Consider the following 25,342-nt stretch of genomic DNA (forward strand, 5'->3'; position numbering starts at 1 on the left):
CCATCTGATATGTACAGTAAACTTGCTGCTGCTTAGCATTCTCAGCCTTTTATCTATAGGTTTTAAAATATGGTAGTGATACCTACCACGTGTATAGATTTCGCTTTACTTACACCATGCATATAGTACAGTCTATGCTCAGAGAAAAAGATGTGTAGGAAATCATAGAAGTTTAAAAACTCTTCTTAAAGTCAAGCTGAATGGCACTCTTTGAACTGATCTAATACGATTTTAGAAGTATTTTAAACTTGATGAAGCTGTTGTAACACTATAAATTGCTTAAACTGATTGTTAATGCCAAGTCCGGCTCATGGGAAGGAAGAGCCTCTGATTGCAATATAGGATGGAGATGGAAGGGCTGGAGGTAGCAGCTCTTCAGGAGACTGTATTGCCAGGCACATAGCCAGTAGATGGAGAGAAGTGGCTGCTATCCCCTATGAAAACTCAGCACTTCAGTACACTCAATTTTAGGTTTCTGATACAGGGAAGTTAATGATCTATTAGAGGAAGTTCATCAGAGGCTGCCACAGTGATGGTGAGGAGAGAGAGGAGACTGGAACACTTTCCCTGGCAGGAGAGACTAAGGAAATTGAGCTTCTTTCACCTGGACAAGAAGTGCTCTGCTAGTATGTGCGAGGAGGTTATAGGGAACATGAAGTTGGGCTCTTTGCAGTAACTAAATTGAAAAAGTACAAAAAATACGCAGTTTTATTTCTTAAAGTTTCTCATTAAGGGAGCTATTATGTTACTTCAGCATAGATGTCTAAAAAGCAATTAATTTTAAGCTCTCTTTGATATCATTCCTGGCTTTGTGCTGTCTCTTTAAATTGGCATACATTCTCCTGTGTTTTGTACCATGCATACTGTGAGATGTTTTGGATATGTCAATCTAAAATGACCCTGGGTGCCTGTATTTGGATGTCTAAATTGCTTTCTAATGGACTGCTAATTGTCATTAGGTTTCAGATAGTTATAATACTGGATTACTTTGTGCTTTTGATATCTTTTAAGAAGGAGAGGAAGTAAATAGTCGAATGAGAACTTTGGACCTCTAAAATATTACAAGCAGTGCATATACTGAAATAAACAAATGAAGAACCAACAATGGAAAAAAAAACCCACAACCATAATCCTAAAAAAAACAAATATTGGCACACCCGGATATTTTAAATATTAGTGCTTGAACTTTGAAATACAAATATAGCCAACAATAGTCATTTATTGTAGAAAACAATCAAAGTTAATTTTTTGCTTGAAACATAAACCTTTTCACATTAATACCTATGTTTTTCATTATTTGCTTGCTTGGTTTAATAATGCTTTGCATTTGCACAGGATTTTTAAGCTTTATTTGTAGTCAATATGACAGATGTTGAGATAACTCTGAACTGAGTTGTGGTATGAGTTGCACTTGTAGGTCTGTTAGGTGAGACTGTCAGGCTTTGTTTTTGCTGAAACTGTCCTACAGTGCTTGCCAAAACAGGGATGGTGAATGGGATCCTACAAGCCAAACTGATTTATGGTGAATGGAGCTCAATTTGAAGAACTGGTTATGAGATCGTGCTGTTTTATCACTGTTGTGGGAAAAAGTGAAATAAGCTACAGGAAGTCACAATTGAAACAAACAAACAAAAAAAGTCCTACAGCAGTGTTGCATCTGGATAGAACCAGGTTGCCATGAGGATACAGGCTTTGTTTTGGGGCAGCATGTAGGTTGTTTGAGAAAGTGCTTCTTCTGAAGAGCAAGTGAGGTGATTCGTTCTAAGGTTGCTTTATGAAATACTAGCTAAGATTGAGTTTTCACTGTTTAATTTCCTAAGACATACCGTCTTAATACATTTGGTTTTGCAGCTGATGGATAATACAGCAAGTAGAAAATTGCTAAATCTCTTGAGAAATTATTCAAATGTCTGCATTTTTTGCATGCTGCATTTCTAAGACTACGTCCTTTCTGGGAAGTTAGAGTAGGAGTTCTGCATGTCCCTCTCAAAAGGCATATTTCAGCCTTGAAGCTCCCAAGATAGCATTTTGGAGGGTGCGTTCGTCCATATAGTATATTAGCAACTGCTGTGAGCATTGCTTTTTAACTCTATGTGGGACACTTTCTAGTGTCCGCTTTTAATTCTTCCTCTGTGTTAGCATATTACAGATGGTTTAAAACTTTAAAAGGAGGTGGTTTTTTTTCCCCATTGGTTTTATCATATTCAGTGTAATATTGGACAATTTCAGATTAGAACTACTATAAAAAACTGCAAAAATCCCTCAAAAATATTTTGTAAGACTTGATGGTTTTTAGACACTATCTTCCTCTAGACAAAATGGTGCTGTATTCCTTGAAAGAGGAATATTTTCAAATCTTGTGTAAATATGCAAATAAATTATATTTGCTGTTAGTCTCTATTAAGGTTAACATAATGGAAGGCAGTTTTCCCATACTGTGATTAGCCAATCTATGGCATTTAGTAAATTTCTGTTTCATAAAGTGGTTTTCCCAGGACCCTTGTAAAAGTTGTAGTAATATGAGTATCAGTAACAGAATGTACTGGTAAGCAAGGAAGAAGCATACCTAAAGGAAAAAAAAGGTGGAAGAAGATGAACAAAGAATGAGTAATTTTGTTAGGATTGTTCTTACAGCTGTATGAAAGACATCAGTGCATAGTACAGTAGGAGAGGAGTTTGTAAAGGGTATAAGTAGAAGGTATGGAATTAAAAATACTTAATATTCTGTCAACTTACATAAACTAGTCTTGTTGAACTTATCTTTTCTTTCAAATACTAAGGGAAGTTGCTGAGGGGTGGGGGAGATGTCAAATGAAATGGCTGTAAGTGTATTATGTAACAGAGTTAATTTCGACCTACGCTCTGCTTCTCTGCAGAAGAAGTTGAAGAAGAGTCTGAAACTACAATTGAGGTTGACTTGACTGATAAACAGAAACATCAGCTGAAACACAGAGAGCTCTTTCTTTCTCGCCAGTATGAGTCTCTTCCAGCAACTCACATCAGGTAAGAATTAAATATTGCTTATCTGTATTCTGTTGAGCTGGACTGCTTGCCAGTAGCCCAACCATTTGAACACTTCAGCCTTTATCTTGCAAAAGGGAGTGTTTGGGTACAGCTTAGTTGTGCCAGGTAGAGCCATGAATTGATTTGGTACCACCCTCAGTATTGCCTTTTGTCTCTTCGCATTTAAGCCTTGAAAGGGACAGTCATAGACAGAACTCTAGCTTGCAAATTGAAACATCAAGTGATCATGTTGTACAAAGTCAGACTGTGCCTACTTTGGAGGGGTGTTCTTGATTCTTCTTCTGCTGTCCAAAGGAAATATGACCATTTTGTTTGCCTGGGGAAACCACAGATGGGTTTAGAAAGGAACAGTGACTCAGTGGTCAGATCTGCATTGTAGTGCTGCACACACTTAAAAATAAAATTACCTCAACTTACTTTAGTAAATGGGAAGAAGTCATGATTGAGTTTGGCTAAATGTTTCAAGTATTGTTTTAGATTACCACGATGCGGATAATCTATGATAGCAAGAAGAGGCTTGATAAAGCTAAAAAAAAAAAAAAAAGTTTTGAATGTCTTTCTGTAAGTATTCTAAGTGCCCAAGTAATTTTTTATTTAGGAGTCAAACAGTTTTTTGGGGGGAAAAAGGGGAAGTTTTAGAGAGGGGAAGAGGGGAATGTATCTGGAAATAGAAGAGAGTAATCAGGAGCATAATGGAAGAGGAGTGTGGCAAGTGTAAAACAAGAATTCATACAAGTTTGTATTCCAAAGGAATTTTTAGTTTCTCAGTACATCCATCTCCCCTCAACCATTTCAGGCTGTTTTCTTCAGCTAGAAAAGAAAAGTAGTTATATGCTCCAGTAAGAGAGAATATTTGTATGTCCATATGTACTTTCTCAAACGTGGCTTCTTATCTTTCTTGCTGCCAAAATAAAAACTGGAAGTTGGGAATTATTTATTAATTTCCTGTGCTTGATTCATCCACTTGTTCTCTGACTTGGAGAAAATCATTCAGATGTCAAATCTCTGCTTTCCCAAATACAGCATAGAGATAGTAGTCCTGCACAGTTTCTTTCACTTACTTTGACATTTAAATATTGAAATAAGGTATTCTCTATCCCGAGAGAAGGTTATAGTGAAGCAGTATTGTAAATGTCTTCTTACCTTACTACTCAGGGAGGAAGAAGAGATTCTTCAGTACACATTTCACAAAGAGTCCATATGAATTCATGGTACATGCAGCATTGCACAGTGGGCACATACAGTGGCATGACTTGAATAACTTTTCAGAATGTTTAAATGCTGCAGTGCTATACTATCATTTGCTAATAAGACCTTTACCAGATGCGTTCTGGAACAAGTTGTATGTATTTTAATGAATTTTTAACAAACACCTCTCCTACAACATAGTTCTTACTGAGCATGTTAACTTCTGAACATTCACAAACTCAGCTCTTCTTGATTGTTTATGTAAATTTTATTTGTGATCTTTTCCTATAGAGTGAGGATTGAAATACTGTGAAGGCAGTGCTCCTGCACCTTTTTCCCAATAGATAGTATTTCAGAAAAAGGTTTTAGAGCTGTGGAATAGTATGCTGTTGAAGAGACATCTCTAAGGTCATCTAGTCCAGACTCCTGCTGAAATCAGGATCAACTTATATCAGGCTGTTGTGGCTTTGTCTGGTTGAGTTTTGAACATACCCAAGGACGGAGATTGCAAAGTCTTTCTGGATGTCTGTTTCAGTCTTTCCTGACATCTATTTGGGGCTATTTGGAACTTCCTGTTCATTGCTTCTTGTCCTGTTACTGTGCTTCCCTGAAAATAGCCTCTCTTATTTATTTACTTCATTAGGTAGTTGAAGACAGCACTAGGATCTGTCTGTTTCCTTCAGAGTGTGTGAATGATTACTCTTAAGATGTGAAACTGCTGGCCTTTGTATTAGCACTTGGGAGGACCAGTAATCAGCTGCTGGTTGGACTTTGAACCACTCATTTCAACCTTTTTAGCCTGATGTGCCAGCTAGTTTTCTTCCAACCTTATTGTCTGCTTATCTACCCTGTATGTTACTGGTCTGGTTAATATCCAATATAGGACATGCTATAGGCTTTGCTGAAGTCACAGTAAAGGGCATTTGTTGCTGTCACTAGTCCACCAAACCAATATTCTCCATGTGGAAAGACTCGCACACTAAAAGTCTCAGTAGCTCTATTCTGTGGACTTTGGTTAGTTGTCACTATCTGTAGTATTTACAAGAGAGAATAAATAGTATGATAGAATGGAATGTAGAACGGAGATAAATTCTCTCAAGAGTAAGAAGGCAAGTTCAATCACTTCAGAAGGAAGAGGGGAGAGCTAAAAGCAATAGAGGAGGCTGATTATCTGCAGTTGCTCTTGGTAACTACAGATCTTGAACTTTTACTGGCATCTTCAGCAAAGGGAAAAAAAAACAAAACAATTCTTTCTGTGTAATTCAAGGCAATAAAATCATTTTAATTTTAACTCAGACGGCAGAGAAAATGACATTGTTTCCCTTCCATCCCTCCCTCTGAAGAAACCCACTCATGACTTATTTTATTCTAATTCATAATTAAAAACACAACAATGTCTCTTTTGCATACTCGATGATACCACTTTATAATTAATGTGCTTTAAATTTATAATAGATTCAATTTCTTTGTTGTACAAATAATCCTGAAGTTGTATGGCCTGTAAAGTTGTGTTGAATAATTCTGATGTCATTTGTTTGCTTTTAAAACTTGTAATACAGTATCAGTCCATATTCCCATACTCTGTATTTTGCAACACACATTACATGTAATTTTCTTTAAATATAATTCATTTTGATATAAACATATATTTTTTTAATGTTGTTTGTGTTTTATGTTAGGTGATGCTCACTGCCATTTTAGTAACTTTAGGAAGTGGTAAACTTTGTGGCTCTAAAAAAAAAAAAAAAAAAAAACAGATTTAGAAAATATGCAGAGATAGATACAAGAATCATAAAATATCCTTTTGGTTCCCTTCTTATTCAGGATAATTGATTCCAACTCCTGGCTTCACATAGGACAAAACAGTTGTGGCAGTGTTGTCTTGTAACCTCAGTGTTGATGTGGTATAATGTGTTGAAGGAATGTATAATTGCACTGACTTCTGAAATGATGGTATGCAGTGATGGACAGTGTCAAGATGTTCTCATTTGGATTTCTAGGGCTTGTTAGCTTTGTTCCTACCTGTCAAGTTACAAGCGAAACTACTGCTTCCTCTCCTTCCTCAAATGTATAAGATTAGTAACACTCTTCCAGTGATAAGTTACCTCCTTCCTTCCCAATTCTTGCTTATTACAAATGCAGTTTTGCCATGCTCTGTAATCTCCAAATTTTACAATGATGTTATACTGCTGTGGGTTCACTGAGCCCTTTCCTTCATTGAGTATGTATACACATCACATAGTGAATGCATGCATAATTCATGGTGCAAATAGTTCATCTAAACAGTGTCAGGTCCCAGTAAGGGACTGAGTTGAGCCAAAGTGCTGTGTATTTTAGCTTTGATTTGCAGAGATTTAGCATTACTAAATATAGCGTTTTGGAAAGTCATGATAAGGCACAGGGAAAAAATTATTTAAATGTTGTCATCATGGTGAGATTGTTGGTTGATGTTATGAAGTGCATCATGCAACTCAGCATGTGGTGAAAAGAATCTGCCAACTATTTGTATAACAATTCACAAAAAAAAAAAATCTCTTTGGAAAGATGCACTTGTTATCTTGGTCTTTGTATTTTCACTTTTCATTGAGGTTTTAAGAGTTAGTAGGCAATTCTTGTAAAAGACTGCATTAATTTCTTAGATTATTTGTGCTTGCTTTTGAATTTAATGCTTCATATAATTTGTGTAAAAACTTATTTAGCCATCAGGATTCACTTTACCATTTCATTATCTTTGCTTGCTACTAGCTAAGTTTTACTTGCTATCTAACAAGTCTGTGTTTCAGGTTTGAGGTTAGTTTTTGGACTTTCTTTTAAATAAACTCTCACTTGCCTTAGCTTTGATGCGTAATGAATCATACAACTTTCATTATACTGAGCTTTTCTTCTTTATGATCTTGCCAGACCTTACCCTAGTATTACTACTTTAAAATAAGCAGGTATAGAATGCTTTTTTTTCTTCACAATTCTTTTGCATAGAACGCACCAAATAGTCAGAAGCTCAAAGACAGGTAATTGGTAGGATGGAACAGGTCATTTTATAGTAGCATTGTGACTTTTTAAGGTATGGTATGCTAGGAATTGGTGGTATTATCTTAGGACGTTGTCATTCTCAGCAAACAAGAAGCTTTCAGCAGACAAATGGGTACAAATATGTAAGCTACAAAGTTTAGATAATTTATAAGAGCTTTCAATCTTCTTTATTTTCTAATGTAAGTCAGACAACTAGATAAATTGAGTGAATCTACTTTGAATAGGCATGTTCTTGGTCATTTGGATTGCTAAGGAATTCTTCCTTCCTGGATTGAGTTTATTTAGAGAAAGGTGGCTTTTGCAGCATGTCTGATGCCTGTTAGTTTTGTTGTGGTGTTGTTTATTTTTTTTTTCCTTTGGCAGTAGAATTTGGAGAATTGTTACACAGGTAAGATTCTGGTCTAGATTGTAATTTTGCCTTGCTCTCAGTTGTGGTCAATAGCCATTAGTAATAACAGAGTATAAGAAAAAGTATGTTTATTGGTAGAAGACTGTCAGTTAAATGTAAGAAAATTATAGTTTTTCCCACAGTGACATAATTGCGAAGTCAGAATATTTCCTGTAGTGCAAAGCTTATATAGTTCAGGAGCAATGAGTGTTGCTTCCAGGCTAGATGACCCTATAATATCATGCAGAAAAACTGTTCCTAACCAGCCTCCCATGGCTTTCTTAGATACATGTGTATTGCTGCTTTTCTGTTAAAAAGTAGTTTATTTTCCTTTTTAGACTGAATTAATCTCTGAGGAAAAAAGACTAATGACTTGAGTTTCCTACTACAATCTATGTGAAGTATACGTACTATTGTGTTAGCTAGATAAGAAAACATAGTTTTGCTATGCCTAGTTCAAGAACTTATTTCCATATTATGATCTGGATCTTGTTCTTGGCATTGTTCTTTCTATTCCGTATATATTCTCTTACTGAAAACCCTTCTCAGCAACAGAACTCAAAATGCAATCAGTGATTTAAACTGGGATGGTGTATGGGAACTGCTGAGTCATGGCCTGAACCTCTGATTGATCACCTGAGGTGAGCAATGAGTCAGCCACCTGTGCACAGGTGAAGGCAATTCACCTGTGCTGCTGGAAGGGGTGGAGCCTGGCTGCACCTCTCCTAGACCCATTTAAGAGCTGACTACCAGTGGGGAAGGATCTCTTCTGGAGATCCGCTCCACTGGAGTTTTGTAAGTGAGCCTGGGATATGGGTGAGCATCCTATCTTTTCTGCTTTGGTATAATAACTGCATAGCCAAGCTCTCTGGTACATCTCATAACTATAACATCTGTATATTCATTGATTGTACAGATGGTATGACTGTAAATCCAGTCTTAAGTTATAATTTCATAGAACTGTGGAATGACTTGGGTTGGAAGGGACTTTAAAGATCAACTTGTTCTAACACCACTGCTGTGGGCAGGGTTGCCAGCCACCCACATGCATGCTTTCATAGATGCAGATGTTTTTATCTTAACATCTTCTGTTCAGTAAGTTTTTATTGTAATGTTGCTGAATGCTTCGGCTCTTCTGCAAATTAGGTAATTGTTTGTGTATACAAACTATGTAAATTGATACTGAATAGAAACTCTTCATATTTGTCTTTTAAAAATGAGGTTTTTCACATGGAGATGTTTTTTCTTCTGATGGGGTTGTCATTAAAAGTTGGAATTCAGGGATATTTAAGCATATTAAGAAAAGAGTAATTTGAACGTTGTCTGTAAATTACTTTGTGGAGTTTTGTCAAGTTTTTGTTGAATTAGTATCAGTTGTGCACAATCATTCCAAGACAGACTTAACCTTTAAATAGCATCAATTTGGAGTTCTCAAAATCAGGAGTTCAATTGGAATTAAGGTTAAAACCTTGAACTTTCAGATTGACAGTCACACTCAGCGTAAAAACTCTGGATCATCTGTGTGATCTACGCGTATGTTCAGATGCCAGGCATTTACTGGTTCATTTAGATGTACCTAAGTCAGTTGGTTGGCTGTACGTTCATTTTTTAGTTTCACTTTATAAATCCTATGTTAAACAGGAAAATGTACATTTCGGCAACAGATACGTATCATACATGTGATCTTGTACTGTCCGGGCAATTTGTATTATTTTGTTGGAAAAATGAGTCTCAGTATTAGTTATTTATCAAGTGAGACTTTTCTCTCCCCTTATTTTTGAGAGAGTTCAGTAAATGACTGGAGTTAAACTCTGCCCAGGAGGAATCAATGAGTGCAGATCTTTCTTCTGTCAGAATCTATCTTCTATATATTGTGAATATTAAAAAAAAAAAACAACAACAACAAAAAAAAAACAAGCTCTAGCTGGGGTGTCTGTTACAGCTTTTAGTTACTGCAACAATGCTTTTATGCTACTCAACATATTCATATATATAATATATTCATACTCAAGATATTGCACTCCATTTGTAAATATCTGCGCATTTTGGAGAGCTTGGAAATTGCTATGTATTTGTGCCTGTCAGCATCGTTCTGTGCTCCTTGAGCTGCACTTAAAAGCAGAATATGCAAGTGTACTTGGTATTGGCTTCCCACAAGTGGGGATCAATTTTATGTAATTTGAGAAAGGTCCTACAACTCTGCAGTTCCCAGTATGTGATTTGGCAATAGTCATTGCAATTTAGACTTTTTGTAAGGGGTCATGACTTGGCTCAAAGTAGTTGTTTGGAAATCTTCAAAAAACATTTCAGATAATTCAGGAAATACCTTGTTCATTTAGGGTAGCTGTCTCATCCTTTGCTTTCTGTGCCCTTATTCCCTTTTTTTCCTTTATGACTCATAGGAGAAAGGTTGCTCTTGTGGTCTGGTTTTTCTTGAGCCTTACAGCCCCTCTCAGTTTTTCTCTTTATCCTCTGTTTAATTTCTAGTTGTCATTGAAGCAGCAGCATATGTTAAAATCAAATCAGATTTTCCTCATAAGCATAACATTTCCTAATATTCTTTGCAGTTACTTTGTTCTTACTATCCAACTAGCGGCAAAGTTTCGTATTTCAAATTTCTACTGAGATCAGCATTTTTTGATCAAGAGCAACAAGAGACAATCAGTTTACCTGCATGAAATTACCCGATGTTATCTTGTCAAATTCAGGAAGGCGATGAGTAATTGTTAATAGCAGAATTTCAAAGTCTGTGGGGTCACCACTGCATGTATTATCTTTCTTATTTAAATAGCATCAGCATGACTAACGCACAGCAAGTTCCATTGACTTGGTGGGAACCCAGAGCAATGAGTTCTGAAAGTTCATACTCTGTGCCAGTCTTACCCAAGATACAACTGCATTACAACAGGAAATTTGTGGGACATAATACTCTAGCCATCAGGCTGCCTTTTCCACTTTTGTGGCTTATGCTGCTTAACAGACGCTTAAGTATTGCATTTCTTTTGTAATTTATTTCTGTAATTTTTGCTAGTATATTTCCTGTCTGAATAGATAATTATTAAAACAAGGCTTACATCTCATGGACTGTCTTACTGATCTAGTGAAAACAGGTGAAAAAATAGCCTGCAAAAGTGACAGAGAAGAAATTGTAGAGGTTTCTATTGTTTTAAAAGGGTGGACTGGGCCAAAATAAGAACTTCAAATGATAAAAATAGCTGTTGATTTTGATTCATTCTGGTACTTTTAAGATCTGGTTTCCATCATTACTTTTGTTGAGGAATTGTATAAATATATCTGCAATATTGATTACTTTAAGAAAAATCTCATGAGATGATTACAGGGACAGCACAAACAAGCAGAGTAGCTCCCCCCAGAAAGGAAGAAAATATTTTTGTTCTCTTTCTTGGGATTGCTGCTTACCATGATGGCTAGTATGTCTTTCCATTTATTTGTAACCTTCACTAGTTTCCCTGTGTCTATTTGCTGTTTTAGTTGTAAATTGTTAGCATTTTGGTTTTGAGACTGAGGCTCACTGTTTGGGCTACTGAAGAATTTATTTTCTGCAAAATGATTAAAGCATGTTTTTTTGTTTTGGTTTGGTTTTTGTTTTTTTTTCCTGAAGGAATAGTGTTTTAGAATTAGTGTGAAATGTGCTCGGATTTCAATTCTGTGTTGTACCAGAATGGCTTTGTTGAAATAACTCAAGTAGGTGGTAGGCATGAAAAAAGAGGGAGATTGTTAGGCATCCTTTAGCTGATGTGTGTATATGGCCAAGAATTGTCAGATACTGGTGGAGTTAGCTGAAAGATACAACAAAAGATTTAACAACTGAAAAAAACTTTTAAGACATAGCAATGAACAAAGGTGTAATGTGTGTAAACAACTTTCACATGGTTACTGGTTTAAAGAAAAAATTGAGTTACAGCTGAGCTTTCTAGGACAGAAGAAGTAATTGAATCCTGAGTGGTTTATATAATAGAGGCTGATAATACCATGAGCATATACCCAGGTAAGCTTTGTTACTTCCTTTTACTGAAAGATTTAGCCTTGAGAAGAGAAGACTGAGAAGAGACCTGATCCAGGTCTATAAATATCTAAGGTGTGGGGGGCAGAGTGGCGAGGCCAGACTGTTTTCAGTGGTATGTGGAGACAGGACAAGGGGAAATGGCTGAAAACTGGAGCACAGGAAGTTCCGCACAAATGTGCGTAAGAACTTCTTTACAGTGAGAGTGATGGAGCACTGGAACAGGCTGCCCAGGGAGGTTGTGGAGTCTCCTTCTCTGGAGATATTCAAGACCCGCCTGGATGCCTACTTGTGCGACCTGGTGTAGGGAACCTGCTTTGGCAGGGGGGTTGGACTCGATCTCTGGAGGTCCCTTCCAACCCCTACGATTCTGTGATCTGTAAATAACCTTTTTTTGTTTGTTTGCTGATTTAATACTTTGGCAAGTTATGTTGGTATTGTTGTCAGCTAAATGGAGCAACTTTTTATCTTTTATCAGTTTAAGTACATTTAAGTACCTCTGAGAGTAGAAGGGATTCTGAAGTGGCAGTTTTATCTTATCAAAATTAAATTGTAAGTGAAGACATAAACGCTAACTTATTTTTTGTTTGCTATTATTTATACACTGTTGAGGTATCAGAAAGATCCACTCAACATTCACACAAAATCAATTTTGCCTAATTGCCTGGGAAATAATAATGATTTTTTTAGAGCGTAAATAGACAAAGTCAAAACCAGGAATGTAATAGCAACATCTTTGATGCTATTTACCAGTAATTTTTGCTATTGAGAACAGAGAAGTCAGGGATGCTGCATGGTAGAGGAATATAGCTTAAATCAGAATCACAACTGAATGATAAGCAGAAGGTTTCAATGGATCTTTTAAGGTCATCTAGTTCCAGCTCCCCTTCAAGGTTGACAACCAGTAAGTCAGACACCTGTCCAGCTTGTCCAGGGCCCCATGTGACCTGACCCTGGATGCCTCATCCTTGGAGGTGGTTGTAACTTCTCTGAGCATCTGTAAGTTCTCTGGGCAACCTGTTCCAGCACATCACCATGCTTTAGGTGAAAATTTCCCCCATAACCTCTAATTTAAATCTCCCCTCTTTTTACTTTAAAAGCATTCCCCCTATCCTACCGCTATCAGATCACACACGCACACAAAAGTCTTGTTTCCCTCCTGATAATGAGCTGCCTTTAAGTACTGGAAGGCTGCAGTGATACTCCCCAGAGCTTTCTCTTTTGCAGGCTGAACAAGCCCAGCTCCCTCTACCTTTTTTTCATAGGAGAGGTGCTCCAGCACTTTAGCCATTTTTGTTGCTCTCCACTGGACCTGCTCCAACAGCTCTCTTGTTTTGGGGGCCCTAGGCTTGGATGCAGTGTTCCATCCCTTCTTATAAATGGCAGTGATGTTTCCCTTTATCCAGTCCCTGAGACCAGTCTGGTTGCAATGCGGTTTAAACCACATTAATTTTCTCATAGAGCTTTTTGATTATTAGTTTTGGAAGAAGAGGTGAAGAGTACGATGGTGGTTAAAGAATATTTAGGGATGCATCATCTTAAGTCTGCACAGAATTGTTTCCTAAGTATACATGATTGATAGGTTTTTGTCAAGATGCATTGGTTCAACAGAATTGACCATTTATAGTAGGCTGAGGATTTTCCTCTGATTGGTGCATGGGGGGAAGGGGAGAAAGAGTAAACAGATATAGAAATGATAGGATTTTATGCCTTTTAATTCTACATACTTATAGTAAGAATTTCATGTTTGTGAATCATGGAAGCTGGCAACTATAATACAGATTCTTTTTATTGTGTTGTTCCTTATAGTTGATCAGCTTACCTGTTTCCAAGTGCTTCTTATTTTTTTTTCATTTTAGCATTTAGTCTTGTATTCTTTTTTTTTCTGAGGCTATAATTCATACACATGAAAAATCTTAGAAGCACATAAAATACTAGTAATGATTCCAGACATTAGATGGTTAAAATGCTGCACAAAGAAATCTAATATCAAATAGAAATTCATTCAGCTGGGAGATGTGCTGTGGAAATTAATCCTCTCTCTTAATGAAATAAAACGAAGCTTTTTAAACTTTCAGCAATATGATATAAAGTCAGTCAATACTATGCCCTTTCAGCCACAGTGTCAGTGAAGGAAAGCCTCTGCCATAATTGGAGTTAAATAAGGGTAGTCTGGAATGGAGTGAACATACTAGAAGTGTACAGAACAGAAACAAACTGGAAAGTTAAACTATTCAGCCTTTAATACTAAAAAAAAGAAAGTAAAATTGATGAACTGTCTCCACGGTATAGCATATAATTAATCTTTAGATATTAGTGTTCTGGAATTATCAAGGTCAAAAGCTCAATAAAATCTTCAAAGACATAATTGATTATAGAGATGCTCTCCTTGTTTTCTACTGCAGGAATCTTCTCACTTGCTGTTGTGTGTTGTGCTCAGGTTTTTCAGTCTAATTTTTCCAACATTTCTCTTTGGAATTGTGGTTCTCTTGACACTGAGACTGAGAGAAACTCAAGAGCTTATATATTAATGAATGTTTTAACTCTGTTTCTGTTCCAGCAGTAATGAAAGAGACATTAGCTATGTTTTTGATGTCTTTTTATGGTGTTTTTTGGTGGTTGTTTTTTTTTGCGGTTAACAATTGGCATGTAATATCTGCAGTTGAATTTAACAGAAAACATTCTCTGAAATAAGAGGGATTTTTGCTATAATATTTTTGAGTCTTTATATCTTTAAATCCCAGAGATCCCTAAAGTAATTTGTCTTTTCTAGTGTTTATTTGTGTGCTAATCTGTTGCAGATAGAATGGTCCTGTTGTATGTCCAAGACCACGAGGATAATTGGTAAATACTGCCCAAATTGATAGAAGTTAAGTAAGAGTTAGGTGCCTGAAATGCAGGAAATAGATGCATTCTTACAAAGAAATAATTGAATTGAAAATGGTAGCATTAAAAAAAAAAAAAGCCTATTCTAGCAAAAGGATTCAGTACACTTAACATTTTTCATCCATATCTGCTTGCATTGCTTTAAAATAAAGTTAGATTAAATTTGCAGGGTTTTTTGACAACAACAACAAAAAAATAGCTTTACAAAAGTAACAGTTCTTATGTATTTTTAGGGGAAAATGCAGTGTTGCACTTCTGAATGAGACAGAATCTGTGTTGTCGTATCTGGAGAAAGAGGTAATGTTTGTGATTTCTATTTGTATAAATATTGGGAATGGTTTTATGTTTGTTCTGTTTGGCTTTGTTTGCTTTATGCCTTTGTTTTCAGTAAATGGGCAAACTTATTTATTGAATGTTATGTTAGAAAAATGTTGAGAGTGCTGATTTTGAAAGTGCTTTGGAACAGTAACTGAAATGGCACATGGCGGGTTTCTTAGAAAATAGTTAAAGTAATTCACATGGTATCTTACAAAATAAAAACATGTAGACCTTTTCAGGTAGTGGATACTTACAGGGAAATTCACAATACAGTATTTTTCTGGTTTTGTTCTTACTGTTCTCTAGTTGTGTAGTTACTATTTTTCTGTCTTGAGGCATTCTAGAAAGACAAGTCTTCCAGAGACAAACTATTGTATTGTAAAGTGAATGGGATGCTCTTCCAGAGGGTAGCGTAGCATAGGGGTTTAATTTTTAGTACTCTGAACTTCTGTAAGCAAAATGTCTCCTTTTCTTTCTGGTAGAAGAAAATTGGCTTTACTAGAAAGGAAACAAATTATCCATGAATTTGGAAGATAAGTCTTTAAGCTAGTTTTGTAATGCAAAATACCTTTAAAAATAAATGTATTTTTATTTGGAAATCTTAATAGCAAGCAGACGGTGGTTTTTTTTTTTGGTTGGAATTAGCATTTCTTTATTTTCATATTTCTACACCAAAACCACTGATAATCTGTAGAATGTTTTTGAGAGCAACACCTAACCTTTACTACAAATGAGTGTACAAGATATGTCAATTCTATTTTTGTGTAAGCCTTTTTCAGTCACTGCCAGTTTTTTTGTGCTGTTTGAGACTATTGTATGAAAAGTCAGTGTGGTGAAATATTTAAGAAAGGAAACATTAAATTCGGAAAATGGTTAACAGTTTTTTTTTAATTTGTTACATTTCATGAGTATTGATCCTTTCATTGCTTCTCTATTCTGAAATAACTTCTAGCAGTGAGAAAAGCTTTGATTAACCATGTAACAGTATTCACGTGAAAGATCTGCATTTTTAAAAATGATTAATGTTTCAAAATTTTTATTCTTCTGCCAAACCTGTAGTCTGTGAAAGCACATGAGAGGTGTTACTTTAATTATTTTCACATGGAAGGTGAGGTAGATCTACAAAGCTAATTCTGAAATTCATTATGCTATTGCAAATGTATCTTCTTTTCTAGGATACTTTTTTTTATTCATTGGTGTATGATCCATCACTGAAAACGCTTTTGGCAGACAAAGGAGAAATCAGAGTGGGGCCTAGATATCAAGCAGATGTGCCTGACATGCTTGCAGAAGGTAAATATTTGCTCCTTGTATAGTTTAAAAAAATATCCTTATCATGCAGTATTTACATTAGCATTAATAATTAGGATTAAACTGGTCAGCATTGAAGCTGAGAAAATAAAGTATTAGGTCTTGGAAAATTGTCTTACAATATCTATGGATATCGGTAGGTATTATGAAGAAACGAGCAATGCTGCTTGAATAGCTCTTCAAAAGAGATTGTTAACAATTTCCCCATTCTATTTTTTTTTAATGTAATTGTACTGTCCAATTAAATCTTTCTTGCAGGCCTCATGGAAAAAAAAATTGAGGTCTAACCCATTCTGTAGAATAACAACATAGTCACAGAATAAGTGAAAAGTGTATTCTTGCTCTTCCTCTTAATACAGACTCTGCTTATGTAATGTGTGCCATTTTGATTACATATTTCAAAATATTAGCTTACATCAAATCATTCTTTAGCACAACTGAACAAAAAGTATGTGTGCTTTAGTCTTATACTACATAGGAACTTTGTTAAAACAGAATTTAAAACACAATATTTAATTAGAGTGTGGATGTTGATGCATGAGTAGCTGTCTGTGTCTTGAATTATAGTATGTTTGCTTGGTAAATTTTAAATTTTCTTCAGTGAAATGTGTGTTCTACATTGGTCACCAACAAAAGAAAAAATTTCCTGTGAAATATCTAGATATAAATATCATTTTTAAGAACATTGGTATATATTCTTTGATTAATTTAAAAAAAAAAAAGATGATTTTGCAACAGTACTATAACTTAACTCAAAATAATTCTGAATGCCCAGATACATAGATTTAAGTTTAAATGGAGTGTTCTCTATTAAGGATGGACTTTTTAGCATACTATACTTGTCTCATGTACAAAACAGGTATTTCTGCAGAATTTATTTAATGAACTATATAAAAGAAGAATTATTCAATTTCTGGCAAACAGGAGGTTAGATGCAGTTTAGAAGCTCATGTGTAATACTACTTATTTTAATAAAAAAATAAGCTATAGGAAGACTACTCTAGATTTGTTTATAAAGAATACAGATTTATTTAGGAACAAGGCAATGGCAAGAATATTATACACTGCTATTCCTGCTGTAAGATATGCCTTTCACAAAAAAGGAAATATATATAGATGTTTTTATGCTCAGGAAGAATGTTTCTCAGACAATTAAGAGAACGACAGTCTTAATATACTTAATGAAGAAACTAGAAAGCATCAATGTGATTTGAAGTGGTTGACTGAACTGTGAGGGCTTTTAGGATGAGTTGCCATTGTCTTCCAAATAGGAAGCTTTTAAGTAGCAGAATACAGCAGGAAATATTATTAACAATAGAGACTAATTCAGGAGCAATAAATAATACATCTAAAGTGAATGTTTTTTTTTTTTTTTTCTTTCATGGAAATTTAACATTTAGGAACTTGATTTCTAGAAAAAAAAGAAATTACTAAATTCTGGAGTTTACCTTTGAGAGGAATCGTAGGAGGTCCAACAATGGCAAGTGCAGAATCCTACAGCTAGGAAGGAATAGCTGCATGTATAACTACAGGTTAGGGGCTCACCTGTTGGAGAGGAGCTCTACAGAAAAGGACCTGGATATCCTGATAGACAAGTTGACCATGAGTCAGCAGTGTGCCAATGGTGTCCTGGGGTACTGGACATAGAGCTTGGTCAGCAGGTTGAGAGAGATGATCTTCCCCCCCTGCCTTGGTGAGGCCACAGCTGGAGCAGTGTCCAGTTCTGGGCTTTTGGTTCAAGACGGGAATCTTCTAGAGAGAGTCCAACGGAGGGCCACAAAGATGATTAAGGGACTGGAGCATCTTCCTTATGAGGGAAGACTGAGAGACCTGAGGCTGTTCATCATGGAGAAGACAGAAGTGATCTTATCTATGCTTATTAATATGTAAAGAGTGGGAGTCAAGTGGATGAGATCAGGCTCTTTTCATGACGAGGAGCAATGAGCACAAACTGAAGCAAAGGAAATTCCATTTGAATATGAAGAAAAACTGAGGGTCACAGAGCTCTGGCCAAGCTGCTGAGAGAGGTTGTGGAGTCACCTCTGGAAATGTTCAAGACCTGCCTGGATGCTCCTGTGCAACCTGTTGTAGGTTGCTTTACCAGAGGGTTTTGGACTAGATGGTTTCCAGTTGTGCCTTCCAAATCTTGTGATTCTGTCAAATCCTTGCTTCAGTTAAATTAGTAGATCGATCTACTATTATTAAGACAGGATTTCAGTCTGTGTTACTATCTCTGTTTTTTCACACTCCTTAATCCCTAAAGTGTAGCAAGTGATGCAGTCCTCTTGATATCTTCAGTAAGCAGTAAGAGTCCATCAGTTGTTAAGATTCAGAAGCAAAAGTTGCCCACAAACCAAAGATTGGGTGGCATTAGAGACCCTTTTTTTTGTTTGTTTTCTACACATATTTGCAGTGGCTTGTGGAAAAAATAATTTTGTTTTGGAAGGATAAAAATAGCCAAATCCACAGTGTTTTTGGATAATTGTGAATTTGTGTTTCTGCAGCCTTCAGACCTTAAAGGAAAAGATGGTTCAGCTGTTGTGGTGTCTCTGTGTAAGCTGTCAGCTTGGGAGTTAATCCATTTCGATATGAATATATGAATGCACTGGTAGCTTCCAGGAGACTAAAAATTTTTTTTTTACAGTATTCTGATAACTTATTTTCTGTCTAAATGAACTACTTAGTTTTTTGTTTATTGAAGGACTAGATGCTGTTTTTTTTTTTTGTTGGAATGGATTTATTTATTTATTTATTTTTAACTGACATTACCATTACTCCTTTAAAAAGAAAACTTGAACTTCATGTGTAGGCCAAACTTCAGATGATAAAACATGCCTGTTTTTCTCCTCCCAAGGGTGAATTGTGTAACTTTGTCTTCCTAATTTATTAAAAGAAAAGAATATCTTCTTTTTAGAAGATTAAAAGATTTATTTAAAACAGGGCATGCATTAAGATATTGTATATCTAACTTTGGAAGTCCAAACGTTACTATATGCTTACTTGTCAATAGAGAAGTGTACAGATAAGTTTATGAGGAGGTGGTCATTGACTGGCATCATTGTAAAGCAGCCTTCCAAAAGATGGAATATATCATTCATATATATGCTTTCAAATACTGATATATTAGTTTTATTATCTGATGAATGGCTGCAATACTTACCCAGTGATTTCCAAAAGGATTCAGTCTAAAAACGAAAAACAAAACAAAGGTAAACTAAAACAAGCAAGAAAGAAAACTTCTGAATCAGTGTTTATAGCAACTCCCTTACTTCTCATTCACTTTGGGGAAGGGACTTCTGTTTGGGTGTGTTTGAATGCATGTATGGAGGGAAGGTGGAGAGAGCTCAAATTTTCTGGGGCCTCTTTGCTTACTGGAGGTCACATATTTCAGAACAGACTGCATGGGAAATGTAACTTAGACTGTTGGATTCCTAATACAAGCTGGAATCATAATTCTGGATACTAGACTAAAATGTAAGATTAGATTTGCAGAACTGCTGGACTATGAAGTTGAACTGCTGAACTTGAAGTTTAGCTGATGTCAGTTTGAACAGTATTTTCCCACTGAAAAACATTGAAGAATGCTGAAGTATTTATATATTTTGCTTTCAGTTTGAGCATAGTTCAGTTATAGTTGATTATTTGATGCATAATCAGATTAAAAAGTAATGTTTTCAGTAGTAGTTTAAGATATATTTCAACAGATGTATGGTTAAGTGAAGTGGTGGTTAGTCATAGAATCCCAAATTTTCTTATAAACTTCATGATTTCACTTCCCTACATAGCTTGATTTTACCATCAATATTTCTTCTGCCTCTGATCTCCCTTTGTTTGTTGCCGATGTTGCATGAGCTTTGTCAGGATGTTGTCTAGCAAAATTACTACTTTAGAGGTAGAGTTTTCAAAAGAGATGCAAAATAAAGAAGGTATGGTTTAATACTTTGAAAATACAGCTGCTAAATGCTGATAAATTAAGTTGCATATCTCCAATTGGATGCCTGGAAGTCACAAAGACTGACATGTTTATGCGTGAAAGAATAAAAATAAGTAGAGGGAATGCTTAAAAAGCATTTATGAAGCGTGGATTTCTTAGGTATGAGTACCATAGAGGGTCATATTAAGAGAGAAATCCTTTTATTTTGAGGATGTTTTAAATAACATTTTGGAAATATGATACAGGGACACAAATGTATGAAAAATACAAATGGTTGCTCAGTGAGCTAGCGTGCAGAATTCTGTCTGCTGTGAATCAGATGATGGGTAAAGATGCCGTGGAGAATTGATAGTGCACAAGAAGGCAGTATTAGGTAGACTTAGAAGATAACCTACCTTTTGAAATCCTTTAGAAATGTAAGTGCTTAAGAAGAATATGAAGAACATAATTTATTTATAGAATGGTAATCCTCTACTCTTGCTGTCCTTATAATAAACAAATACAAGCTATGTTAAAATTTCATCAAAAATATCTAAACTTTGTATCTACACTGCTTTTATTTGTAGTAAGGAGTTATACTTAGTAAAGACTATAGTGTATAAAGACCAGACCAGATTTCAACACTCTAATACTACTTCTATTAAAGCATCTTTGCGTAAGACTACAGGGTTAGTCAGGCAAGGAATAATATGATGGTTGAGTGAAATCCTTCCCTCTCCCCCTGTGTCATGTGCTCCAGTTTGAAGATTGTGAGTCTTTTTAGTTACTTTTATTGTATTGAAGAACAGCAGATTATACACTACTGATTTAATTTCTTATGAGAGTGATACTAAAGAAGATCCTTTCTCTTTTAACCACATGTTCAAGCTCTTTTTCTGTCAATATAATAGTTGTTTATTTTCAAATCTGTTTCTGTTGTGGGATAACATTCTGCTCCCATATACAATGTTCATCTCAGAGCTGAAACATTTATTTGAGCAGGGAGCTGCTTATATCAAGCATCTCTTCTGTACAGTCCAGGAGCAAGGTGCCTAGTCCTCTGCTATAGATAGATTTTGGTGCAGCTACCAACTGTCTCTGATCAGTAACTTCTAAGATAAGTGAATAACCAAAACGTATGCTACCACCTGGAGAGAAAAAAAACACAAAACCCAAAACAATTAACTGTTAGTTTTGTGTTCATAATTGTTACTATTGTTTGGTTAAAAAGCATGCTTTCATAAATTATTTTGAGTATATTCAAATTGCTATAAACTTTGACAGATTTTTTTTTTAGCTCTATTTTATATAACAAGGTCTGTATTGCTCTCTTTTGTGATATGTTTAGATTTGTTTTGTTTTGCTTTTTCAAGAGGAACCTCTCTTTCCTCCTGGTATGATGCTGAGTAGTGAATAAATTCTTAGTACGTACTCAGTCACTGCTGATATTAGCATGCTTAATATCACCTGACTTCTCTAATAAGCCTTGAGACAGCACCTTGAGCATTTAGCAAATCTTAGCCTGGAAACATAAGGAACTCAAAGATCAGCAAGTTCAAACGCTAATGTCATAACAGCATTAATACTTAACCAAAAATCTTGTGTACACTTTGATTATGCAAATGGTAATACACTAAAAAGCTTTGCATGTGCCTAGTCTGATTCAGGTAACAGAGCAAGCAACAGCCTTTAAATATTTGTTTTTTCTCTTGTAGAAACATGAGCTGTTTCCTGAGGTTTAACACAAAATAATTAGCCAGAAAGTAGATTGTAGAGGGAAGTAGCCTCTGAACTTTCTCTGCTTGTCTTAGTCAGAGTAGGCCAGAAGGAGGGAGGTCTTTGGGGGTCATTGGTTAAAATAGATGACGACAATTTCCTATTTCACTGAAGCAAGCATTTTATCAGAAGATGTACGAAATAAAGAATAACACAACCAGATTCAGGAGTTCTTGCTTGTGGGATTAGAATGCCAAACATAAAAGGTACAGTTCTGCTAGCTCAGTAGGATTGCTTTTATGATCAAAGCAGGGAAATAATGCTGAGATGTCATTCATCTCACCTGATAATGGTTACCTGAATAGATTAGAGGGTGTTTAAGAGTAGATGTGGTGAATCTTGACAAAGGCAATAAATACACAAAATGAAGTTTTTGTTAGTGTTCTCAATTATATTTTGTTCTCAAATGAAGTTTCGCTTGGTTGCACTTTTGACTTAACATCAAAAGCTTTTCTGTTATCTTCTTCAGAAGGAGCTGTTTCTTGATCATTAGCAAGATTTAAATATAGTAATCTCTTGTGTGATTTGTAGATATTTTTTCTTGTTACTAAACTCAGCGAAGTAATGTTTTTGTAACTAACTGTCAAATCCATGATCATCTAAAGTAGTAAAATACTCTTACAATATTGATTGTGTCAAACTCTTAAAGAGTTATAATACCACTTGGATCTTTCTTACTAGTCACTTTCTTGACAGCTGTGTGATTTCTGTGCTGAACAATTAAATGAATGTTTATGGGCTCTTGATCAGTTTTACTATAAATTGAACAAACAAACAAAACACATGTAAATGACCTCTTTTTGCCTGTTTTAGGTAAAGACTTCATTTTCTTTTGCTTACCTACAAGGGAAATCTGTACTTCAGCACTGTGGCCACATATAGTACAGAAGCCCAATTAGGTATTAGTAACTTTGCTTAATGAAATGTGGTGTTTTATGGAGTCTTGTAACAAATGTAAAAATAGATTTGAAACGAAATGTGCACCTATCTTTTAGGTCACTTAATAATTTTAAAATATTTGTTGCGTTTTGCTATAATTCTATGGTTTATTAACTGCATGCTTCTTTTAGTATTTTTATGTTATATGATGTGGTACTTGGATGTTTCTAAACTTTGATTCTCAGATAATTCACAACTTTTGTGTTGTCAGTCAAATGATAAATTAGAAGAGTTGGAAATTACATCTTATAAAAACTGTTCAGCAGTTTGAAGGCAGTTATTCAGGTGTTTCTGCTTATTGGAGTGGTCTTTTTTTCCTCCTCCTATAAAAGCAAGGCTATAATTCTTAAATTTGTTGATGATTTGGAGAAGTCACAATTTTAGCATTCGTAACGAGAGCTATGATTTCCATCTCAAGGAGATGCACATCTGTTGCCATTCTTTTCATATGTTTTTTATGAGCATCTTGTTTTTCAACAGCTTGAAGGAGGTGGTCAAACTGCTATTTTCTCTTGGTGTACTGGTTTCAGCCCATGACAAATGATCTGTATTGTGTTATTGACTTGGAAGACTGTATGTGTTTGCTGTTGGAAAGGTGTCTTTATTATGGCTGTAGAGACTTCTCTGAGGCTGTTCAAATATCGAATGAGTTCTGTGTGGTAGATAGAGATACACTTATGTATTGTATGCTGTGTATGTGCTTATTATCCAAAGTAATGCCATGCAGTGAGCTCACAAATTGCCTTTCAAGTCACAACATCTTAGGGTTTAATTGACTTTGCTGTGTTTTTCCACCTCAGTAACTTTGCCTAAATGGGCTTATTGCATGTTCAGTTTTTGTGTCCTTTGCCATTTTATTGTAACCATTTTTAAAAGTATGATTTTCTTTCAAGTTTATTTTGTAGAAGATGAAAAACAAATGTCAGATGTAGATGAAATGTGTTTTACACTTGAATTATTCAAAATATATTTCCTCCTAAAGTAAAAGTTCTTATCTGAATTACATATTTGGTTTAAATTTATGCAAACAAATAGTCTTATTTTATCCTTAGCATACTGTGGCCAGATATTGCACATATTCATAACATTGCTTATGTAAAAAAATAAATTGCTGGACTAGGGATTTTATTATAATTTAATGGTGTGGGATTTTCTTTGTTTGTTTCTCTTGGAAGAACACAGTGTCCATGTGATATGGTATTGCTCTTTCCAAAACAAGTATTTAAAATATTCTTAATGCCTATATATAGTATGGTAATGTTTTTACTTATAAGTAGTATTATTTTTCACCCTGTTTACCTGAAAACTGCATGACCTCATGCATGGTTCTTTCAGGAATTAAGGAAAAATTGTTGTAGTTGCTAGTGTTAGGCCACAGCATAATGCTAAGTTGAACAAAACATCACCTGAAATGGGGGCAAGAGAGCAGGAATCATGCTGCAGGTCACGCTATTGAGGTTCATTCATAGATATCAAAGGAGTTCAAGAAGACAGTTCCAAAATAAAGGTGAATTTCAGGTGTCTCTAAAATAATTACCCTTGCCTTTGAACCAGAAGGTGGCCTTCTGATTTTATGCACTATATGAACGTGTCATTACCTTTAGATTTGCCATAAAAAGTTAAAATGAAAGGACAATTTTTTTTAAATGTGGTTTCAATGTAAGGACTATAAAGTGAGGAGTAGTCTGTTTTGAGGATGTTATTGTCTTTTTCCAGGTCTGTGGAAGTTTCTTTTTGAGTACTGGTCTGCAGGGTTTTGTGAAAGTGACGTTATTAGTTCCTTTCTTCTGGTCCTCTTCTTTCAGACATTCCTGCTATTCTTGATGCAGCATTATGGAAAAGTTGGTCATTATTGCCTGGGAACAGCTGAATTTGTTTTCAGTCCAATAGTAATTCTGTTTAATTCATCAAGTTCTAGATCTCTAGAAATGAACTTTTGAGTGCTTTGTGAGGTCTTGCCTTTTGTTCACCAGCATCTAATTTATAAGCACTGCACGACCAAGCACTGGGAGAGCACTAAAGTCTATGGAGTTGGAAGTTTGATTTGGAAGAGATTTGTCAAGTGAAGAATGACTGAAAATTTTTTGTAGAGTAGAGCTCCAGAGGGTAGGAGACAATTGGAGTATATGTGGTTTACTGGCTTAAAAAATGGTTAGCAGCTGTTTTAAATTTCCTGCTCGAGACCAAGAATGTGGTTCTATCTCCTGATGACTTTCCTTCTGGGTCTCTCTACATGTAATGTTAATGTAGACTGTTTTTCACTAGTGGTGTTTTTGTGTGTTATGTTAATGTATTAAGTTATAGAATATCACTGCTATAAATTATAGAACACATTGTCTGAAGGACTAATTAATATCTTGTATCTACTACTATCAGGCAAGTTAATAAAGTCAGGGGAAAAAATTGTGCTGTAACTGAACAATAAACAGGTAGTTTTCCTTTTGCTTATAATATCCAAGTAATCTAAGCTTTCCCATGGTAACTTCATCAGAGAAGTTAGCAGCATGTGTATCAAGTTGAGTTTAAGGTTTTGAATCTTTTTCTG

The 25,342-nt window shown here is 35.4% G+C and overlaps 1 protein-coding gene across 3 annotated transcripts in view; it reads left to right on the forward strand.

Annotated features, from left to right (window-relative positions):
• MTA3 (metastasis associated 1 family member 3) overlaps positions 1–25,342 on the forward strand; it is a 123,177-nt gene that overhangs the window by 15,697 nt on the left and 82,138 nt on the right. For all 3 annotated transcript variants that reach the window (XM_090135135.1, XM_031594979.2, XM_090135134.1), the window contains exons 4-6: positions 2,877–3,003; positions 14,774–14,837; positions 16,034–16,151. In XM_090135135.1, the coding sequence (XP_089991261.1) occupies positions 2,877–3,003; positions 14,774–14,837; positions 16,034–16,151 (309 nt within the window). The remainder of the gene's footprint in view (positions 1–2,876; positions 3,004–14,773; positions 14,838–16,033; positions 16,152–25,342) is intronic.

Source organism: Phasianus colchicus, chromosome 2, assembly GCF_987193195.1.
Source record: "Phasianus colchicus chromosome 2, bPhaCol1.hap1.1, whole genome shotgun sequence".
NCBI lineage: Eukaryota > Metazoa > Chordata > Aves > Galliformes > Phasianidae > Phasianus > Phasianus colchicus.